Consider the following 8,657-nt stretch of genomic DNA (forward strand, 5'->3'; position numbering starts at 1 on the left):
CTCAAACCGCGCACCGCCACGCCCCTCCCCGTCACGCCGTGCGGTCTCCGGCGGCGCGCGGCTCTCGCGAGACGGCGGCGGCGCTGGGGAGGGCGCACGTGCCGCGCGGTGCGTGGGAGCCGCCGCCGCCGCCGCCGGAGGAGGAGGAGGAGGAAGAAGAGGAGGAGGAGGAGCAGCCGCCTCCCTCCCGCCACCGTGGCCTGAGGGGCCTCCCGGGTAACGCCACGCCGCTGCCGCCCCTGCGCTCCCCCGCCCCTTTCTGCGGGAGCCGCGCTCCGCCGCCGCCCCGTCCCAGCGGCGGGCGGCCTGCCCCGGCGTCCCGCCCCGGCGTCCCGCCGGCGGGCGGGCGGCCTCCTCCCTCCCCGGCTACCAGCATCCTTCCCCCAGCTCCGACACTCTCCCTCTCCTGCGGTACTGCGGCTCTGCCTCCCCTGGCAGTGATCCCCCTGGCCTCTTGTACCTCAGCATCCTCCCCTCTCAGGTACCGGGCGCCCGCCTTCCCCTCAGCTCCGCGCCCCCATCCCACCGTGTCTGTGATCCCCATCATGTCTGGTACCCCAGCACCCTTCCCCTTCCCCCCGACCTGCCCTCACTTTTACCTCCTACTACCCAGCACCCTCCCTGCCTCCGCCATTTGGGATCTCCGTGGGTACTCCAGCACCCTTCCCCTCACTATGACCGCCTACCGCCTTCCCTGCCGTCCCCCTACCGCGAACCCCACCACCTCTGGCGCCCTGGCATTTTCCCTCAGCTCTCTTCCCTGCCCGGGCACAACATCCTGGCTCTGTGTCTTCTGCACACATATCCTGCTTGCTCCCATGATCCTGGGGGGCTTCTTATGCATTGCAAACCCCTTCTCTGTTGACTCCTATTTCCTAAGCCCCTTGCCTGAAAATGTGCGCATGTAAACCATTATTAATCGTGTTAGCGGGTTGAGTTTGGTTTGCTTGTTTTGTGGTGTTTGGGGTTTTTTTGCCAATGTCCCAGGAGCAGATTGTAACTCTTCAGACACTGATTTAAATGACCCCTTTTCTTTGCTAGTATACCGGCAGTACCTCCCCTACTCCCCCAGTGCACCTACTGTTCATATTGCCACTGATTTAACATGATACTTCACATTTTGCTTAACCCAGTATGTTCTGTAATTCTATGTGTTGTTCTCGCAGATCTTTCTTAATTTTACACTGAATTTTGTGGCACTTTGGTTTTTTTTTTCTTCTTATGTGCTAGAATTCCATACTGCTTGGTATCTTTTGCAGCCATTTTCCCCATATTTTTTTATTATTTCTTGACTCTGATTTTTTTCTCCCTGATCTGTCCTGGTCTCCTTGCGATTGTACCTATTTTCTCTGGGATTCGTCAGTCTCTGGGATTCTTGTTGAGTTGGGAAAGACATGAATAACTTTAACCCAGAACTTAGGTCCTGATTATTTTGTTCTGTCACCTCCAGGCTTGTGACATGGCCACAGATGTAGCTGAACCTGTGGTCCCTGACTGCAGAGGAGACGTAAGGAGCGGTGCCAGGTCAGATGCCGACTATCCTCTTCGGGTTCTCTACTGCGGAGGCAAGTGCTGAAGGGGCGGTTGTCCATGATTCTTACAATGTGCTGTTTGTGAGGGCAGCCTAGCAGAAAGAATGAGAGAAGTGGAGATTTTCTTTTGGTCAGTTTTTATTGAGAAGCTAGATGACAGTCAGCTTGACCTTTCTGATCGTCTATCTGAAATAGTTTGTGTTGTGTATTTCACCTGAAGCATTTTTGGTGAAACATAGGCATCTTCTCCCTGAGAAATGGAGGTACTAAGAGCTTTTTGTGTGTAAAAGTTGCAGTAGTGGGAGCAGTGCTCAGATTGTGAACTGTTGAGCAAAGATCTCTTGCTGCAGAAAGCCAGTAAAGCCTTTAGCACACACGAGGCCTCTGAGCATTAGTATGGCAATAAGAAATAAAGTTAGAATTCATTAAAGTAATTGTTGCACTGTGTTTAGAATTACCCTTTACTCATTGCATTTGTAGTGATGTGGATGAAATTTAAAGGGAAGTAAATAATCTTGACAGGTATGTTTTTTAGATAGGTGTGTTATTTTGCTTTGGGCTTGAATGCAGTTGCAGGGGATTATGAAGGAATTCCCTGTTGTGTGTGAAAATCTGCACAATTGGTTTGGGTTTGTTCTGGGGCCAAGCCCATCTTCTGGACCTTGGCGGCTTTTGGAAAAAGGAAAGCTAACCAAATCATGTGATTATTAGGTATATCTTGTGCCTCAGGTAGAACTGGTGTTTCTTTCTGTAACTTTTCCCAAAGCTGTAGGCATCTCCTTCCCTTCCTTCATTGACTGACTGCTCTGGCTGTCATAGTTTTATCCTAATGCAGAGCGTGTGAGCAAATGACTAATGAGAGGAAAAATTAAAATGTGGAGTGGTGTCAATAAAGTATCTTTTTGAGTCAATGTGTGTTTATAACCAGAAGTTATGATCTAAGAAGTGATCTCTAACTTTAAAATACCATTTTGAATTTAACACTAAGGCTGTAAGTGGAGAGCTTCTTTTTGTAATCTATTCTTTCCCCCCCCCTCTTCTTTCTCCAGTCTGTTCATTGCCAACAGAGGTGAGTTAATTTTTGTTGTTGTCCAAATTTCTTCCTTCTGTCCTGTGATTCCTGACTATGATGATTCTTTCTGATCTTTTCTGGCTTTTCTTAATTGTGGCAGTTTTGTGCTTCAGCCACTGTCATCTTTAGGATGGCACGAGGTTTCTTATACACTAATATAGTATTGGTATTCAGTCATCTTAAGGAGAAATGGCTGAGCTGAATTGCAAATATATTTCAGTGTATTTGTTTGTGACGTATTTTGTAGTTACTCTGCTAACAATGTTCATATGAGCTTTCTTCCCTAGTACTGCGAATACATGCCTGATGTGACTAAATGCAGACAATGGTTAGAAAAGAATTTTCCAGATGAGTTCGCAAAACTTACAGTAGGTAAGAATCTTTTCTATGTTCTAACTGATACAGGCCCTTAGACATATTCAGAAATCTTTGAGCTTGTCCAGTTCTCATCTCTTCCCTTTTCCCGCTGTATCAAGTGTGAAAGTTAATACTTTTCTTAGGAGTCTGCCATGCTTTTGGATGCTGTGAAAATATGTTTGATAATGTCAGAAAACACTGAATAAACAATGTGTAGTCTCAGTAATAATGTTTGAGCTTTCTTAAGGCTCTTACTGTAACCAGTCATCCGTGCACTTGTTTCTCATCAGAGTTAGTTTATTGGATTTTATGTCTGTCCAGTCTACTGTGGATGGCTGGAGGAAAGGTCATTAATAAAAGGGAACTTGTTGATTTGCATTTGGAATTTCAATATTAATTTCTGTCTCTCTGTGGAAATTATGTGAAGAGCCTGTATTGAAATTGTAATTGTATCTTTGAGCTAAAGCTTTTCTGAAGTCTAATTTGTACAAGTACTATAATGAAGATGTAACATGCATCAGTCAAGGGGCTGCTGCACTTAAGCAAAGAGTTTACGGATTTAGCAAAATGCCACTGTACCTTACTTTCTGTTGCTGTAAGGCTGTGGTCGTCTGACCATTAATTTTGTTCTCTTTCTTCTCCCCACTCCTTTCTGATGTATTTAAGAAAATTCACCTAAACAGGAAGCTGGGGTTGGAGAAGGCCAAGGAACTGCAGGAGAAGAAGAGGAGAAGAAGAAGCAAAAGAGAGGCAAGGTCTAAATAGTTGATTGTGGTACTGATTTCTAAGCAGTTTGGGGCATCCCTTTCTCACCTGCTGGTCTGGACTATGGCATGGATTCCTTGCATTTCGGTTGTTAGCTATGCTTTGATTCTGCACAAAAGATACCGAATATCTATCTTCCAGTAGTAGCAGAGTTAGTGCAGTGATATATGCTGATGAAAGAAATGGATAGTAGTAATAGCAAGTGAAAGATGACCTGCATCATGTGTCTTATTGTTCCTGTAATTTTTATCGCAGTTATTCAGGGAGTAATTCTTCTCAACCTAAAATCAGCTGGCATGCCTCCCGGAATACTTGTTTCCGCCCTGTTTAACAGCAGTTTATAGATTGCTTGCAGGGTAGAACAAAGACTGCTTTCCTCTAATTAATGCCTTATGACACTGCTTTTGCCTTTTTTTCCTTCCACCCCTCCTTTGTATTCATATAACAGGATTTGGTTTTATGCTTTTAACACTATCACCTACGTCTCCATTAACAACTATGTCTCTTCCCAGCAATACTAATGAAAAACATTTTCAAAAACCAACTTTGGAAGGTATAAAATATATGAAACAATTTAACCACAGTTTCATCTTCTATCGTTGGAGTTCTTTCTGTTTAATTAACATACTTTCCACCATGAATCAGAATGCTGGGGTTGTTAATATGCATTTGCCTGTGGAGTGTCAGTTGTGTCTGCAGTGCTTTAGAAATTATGGTCAATAGCTCAGTAAGATTCAGATTTTAAGCCACATATCACTGCAGATGTTTTATTTTTGTGTCTTGGTAACCAGTTATGTTTACCTTGTCAGTAGGCTATGTGTAGTGACAACAGTAATTTACGTTCTGTAGCTTGGATGCTTTTCCCAGAGACTTCAGGACATTTTCTTTCAACATTAATTTATTGTGTGGGGTGGTATGGTTAGTTTTCAGTCTGGTTTTTGGTTCTAAAATAATAGTGTTTAAAATATTTAGGGATTTTCTTGTAGAATCTAAAGTTTCATGAAAGCTACGGTATGGTGTTAAGTAGGATGGTATAAGATTGAATGTAAGAGGGAGAGTGAGAAAAAACCAAGCAAAAAATTACTAAGACATTGCAGAGATTTACTGAAGAAATTTTAAGACAGAAATTTACTGTCTTAAATTATCAGATATCAATTTATAGTAATGTAGAATTGAAAGTGCTGCATGTTAGAAAAAGAAGTAGTCACGGGATTAGTTTCCTTGCCATCAATTCTTTACGTTTTCATGCTGAGAAGGCTCAAGAACATGAAACTTTGGTTACCCTGGAGTAACTTGATGACTGTATACAAAGTTAACAGATCTTAATCTGTCTTGAAGAATCCTAATGAGTGGAATCTATCTTCTGCATGCTTTACTCAGAAGAATAAATGCCTGATATGTGAAGTGTTCCCTCAGGTTGCCCTAGAAACAGACAGTAAGAAAGAAGATGTTAAATCATGTGGAAGTTTGGCAGTCAACTACTGTAGCTGGCTTCTGTTTCAGAGGCGTGGTGTTTTCTGCTAGCTCATATATAGATACATGGTTCACACTGGGGTCGTGCATGGATATCTAGAACTTAATCTGCTGTTTAACCCAGCAGCCTGAGTAGGCACGTCCTCATGGCCTCAGTAAACGGACACGAATAAGTTGCTTTGCCTGGGACACAAACCTTAAGGATGTTAAACTCATGAAAAACATTCAAAGTAACAGTTTGTTCCTAGGATTACAACCAAAGAACAATTCCTGAAAGAGGGGTTAAAGGTAGACCAAATGCAGTGATTAGTAAAGTGGGGAAAACCCCTTTTTTGATAATTGTAGCAGGGTTCTGCTGTGCAAGCTGTACTTGAATGCACATTTGACATGCATATATTGTTACTTCTTGTAATATTGAGCTTTGAGATGGGACCTTTCTTAAATAATAATTAAACCTGAACGTGAGACAATGTGCAAAATATATTTTTGTTTACCAACACAGATGGGGAAGATAACTGTTTCTTTGTTATAGGGATGAAATCTGACCTTATATGCTTTTTTCTCTAAGTGTGACATCATTTAACTAATTATGTAACCTTATACTCTGTTTTAAAGGTGGAAGAGGTCAGATAAAACAGAAAAAGAAGACTGTACCACAGAAGGTTACGATAGCTAAAATTCCTAGAGCAAAGAAAAAATATGTCACGAGAGTATGTGGCCTTGCAACGTTTGGTGAGTTGACTTTTGTTATGTGTTTTTTGTTGGTTTTAGATGTGCTTGCCTTTAACTTCATATTTCTTCTGATTGTATTACATTGAGTGATCCGCTTCCATCTGTGCGAGGTGAAAGTCCCAACGTGCTTTTAGCAGTTCCAAAGCATGGTACACTGACCTCCCTCAGCGATAAATTATTAAAGTCCTTATGTCCATGGTGTTTGCAAACACATAGGGTGACAGGTTTTTTTTTCAAACAAGGCTTCCCATAGCAGTCCACTTGCTAGACTTCAGAGCAGTCTATTGTCTTTAATTATAAACATGTTTATTTTCAAAAAGTTTCTTATCTCCATCAAACCAGTAAATATGTTATTGATGATTAATTTTACCTATTCTTGAGGCTGATTAAGTAAGGCTTTAACTGCCTTTCTAGCAAGGCAGTCAAATTATTACCAAAGTACACTAACAATGCTGTGCTACGTAGCTTTGGTTCAGCTGCAAACAGCCACTTGGTGTTTATAATAACATCTTACTTCACACATTGATCATGAATTCTGTTTAAAAGGTAAGTTTTAACCTTGGTTGTATTGACAAAATATGTCTTTCCTGCATGAGAGTATAGTCAGTTTTCTTGAGGGATCAGTAGTGCGCACTACCTTGATCTGAAGTGGGTATGTATCTTTGTGCTGGAAGCCAATCTCAAAAATTGTTGGGACATGTTTCTGAAAGGAACATACTGAAGCACTTCTATGGAAAAACTTGTTCAATAACTGTGGAAGTTTTTCAGAACTGGAGGGGCTTTTTAATCAGTTCTGCATGTGCTTTTCTGGTGAGTGCATGTAGCATAGACAAACAGAATGTGTAGAGGACATTCAGCGATTTTTGCCTTGAAGAGTTTGTGAGATTTGTGGAATCAGTTGTTTTGTATGTAAACAAGAGCCTTTTGCTTTCAATGGAAACTGTAGCAAAGCTTTAACTGTAAACTGCCACTAGTTTTGCAACAGTTAAAAGAAGATTTTGGTTTTAAACTTGAGAAAATACTTTTATGACAATGACTGTGCTTAAACTGTCCATTTTCCTGTCAACAGAAATTGATCTTAAGGAAGCACAAAGGTTTTTTGCTCAGAAATTCTCCTGCGGTGCCTCGGTAACAGGAGAAGATGAAATCATCATTCAGGGGGATTTTACAGATGACATTATTGATGTAATACAGGAGAAGTGGCCTGAGGTAATAAACCCTTTGTTCTGTCAGAACTCTGCTTTTCCACAATAGCCTGTGACTTTCCAATGATTTTGAAAAAGGGTTTCATCTTTGGCAGCACAGATTGTTGCGTAAAAATAAAAGACCAGTTGTTGCATTCCACCATTGAATGACTAGGTTAAGGAGTGATGAATCTTGAAGTAAAATGTTGCTTCCATTGTCCAAGAACCATTAACTCCCTAAATGTGTAGTGTTGCTGCTGTGGATAGTACAGTGAGGAAGGCATGTTGGAATAAGTCCAGCTGTCAAATATCTGTGGCTTCTTTGTGACTGTTTCTTAATGGTGAATGCCTAAGTGTTCTTACATTGCCATCCTATTTTTAAAAATATCTTAAAATATTGCGAAATAAAAAACAAGCAAACAAACAAAAACAACAAAAAAACCCCCACAAAACCAGAAACAAAACCACTTGTGCTTCAGAAGAAGAAATTAGCTAATTTTGGGTTGGACTGAAATGTTGACGGTTGAGAGGTTTGGTTGCGCTGCTGTAATTGCAAGCACTTTCTTTGACTCTTCCTTGTTCTGGTATTTCCTGATTGTAGTTCTTTCTGAAATTACTCTGTAGGCCTGTCTTTATTCAGAGCCCTGTAGGTTCAGCTGTGTCCTATAGGCACATGTCGCTAGAATTTACAGCAGGGAAGCTCAGATGGTGCTGTATACTTCTCCCACACTTTATTACATCTACAGTGGTGAATATTGAGTGAGACATGTAAGAAGAAAATATACTTAATATGCTGTATTTTGGCCTTTTTTTTTTCCTAGGTGGATGATGATAGCATTGAAGATCTTGGAGAAGTCAAGAAGTGATAGTGAAAGACTACCTTTATTTAATTATATGGTTATAAATGATGTAGCCAAAGCAAGGCTTCTAAATCCATTTGCTCTGCAGTGAAACTGTGGAGAACCCATATCCTTGGCATTTTCACTGTTCTGTATAGGCTGCTTGGGTTTTTTGTTGTGATATTTGCCAAAGTTAAATTGGGGTTCTGTCATGCTTACGCATGAAGTAGATTTAAATAAAATTACTGTTCCTCACTGAATACAGTTTCTGTTTTCTTTACAGCTACTTTCCTCTAACAATCTTATAGGAAAATAATAATTTAAGTCATTAAAAGCTTATTTTTAATCTGCTGTCCTTTCTGCTGAACTTAAGTGAATAAAGCATGTGGCTGATGTACAGAAACTCGTACCTCTCATTGAGCTGCATAAAATCTTAGAATGGAACAAACATTCTAAAGGTTTGGGAAAAATGCATCTTGAAGTGGTCAGGCAGTTGGAGTAGGTGATCGTTGTAGGTCCCTTCCAACTGAACTATTTTATTCTATTAAGTGGAAACACTGAGGAACATGTGAATGTCTGAAGCGTTTAGCATATTTTCATCATTCCAAACAATCTCGTAACCCTGCTGGTCTTCTAGGTGAGGCAATTTTAGCGGCTTTGTGCTTTTAGCGTACTGCTCGTTCAAGAACGGCAGTAATTAACA

General features: G+C 41.2%; 1 protein-coding gene across 2 annotated transcripts; it reads left to right on the forward strand.

The window, feature by feature from the left end:
* Window positions 1-13: 13 nt before the first annotated feature.
* Window positions 14-8,214, forward strand: DENR (density regulated re-initiation and release factor). 2 transcript variants are annotated; one of them, XM_072880654.1, is made up of 8 exons: window positions 14-481; window positions 1,451-1,565; window positions 2,582-2,601; window positions 2,892-2,976; window positions 3,628-3,711; window positions 5,815-5,931; window positions 7,001-7,140; window positions 7,937-8,214. In XM_072880654.1, exons 2-8 carry the CDS (start codon window positions 1,460-1,462, stop codon window positions 7,979-7,981), a joined length of 597 nt encoding a protein of 198 aa, XP_072736755.1. In that variant the 5' UTR covers window positions 14-481; window positions 1,451-1,459; the 3' UTR covers window positions 7,982-8,214. The 2 variants fall into 2 exon arrangements, with proteins under 2 accessions (XP_072736755.1, XP_072736756.1); XM_072880655.1 differs by having other exon boundaries at window positions 14-216.
* Window positions 8,215-8,657: the final 443 nt, after the last annotated feature.

Source organism: Ciconia boyciana, chromosome 15, assembly GCF_034638445.1.
Source record: "Ciconia boyciana chromosome 15, ASM3463844v1, whole genome shotgun sequence".
In the NCBI taxonomy this organism is placed as follows: domain Eukaryota; kingdom Metazoa; phylum Chordata; class Aves; order Ciconiiformes; family Ciconiidae; genus Ciconia; species Ciconia boyciana.

Excerpts from the sequence above, each read along its gene's own strand:
- DENR (XM_072880654.1), top strand. The coding sequence starts at position 1,460 with ATGGCCACAGATGTAGCTGAACCTGTGGTCCCTGACTGCAGAGGAGAC. Across the intron at positions 2,602-2,891 it reads TCTGTTCATTGCCAACAGAG|TACTGCGAATACATGCCTGA; the intron begins GTGAGTTAATTT and ends TTTCTTCCCTAG. Across the intron at positions 3,712-5,814 it reads GAAGAAGAAGCAAAAGAGAG|GTGGAAGAGGTCAGATAAAA; the intron begins GCAAGGTCTAAA and ends TCTGTTTTAAAG.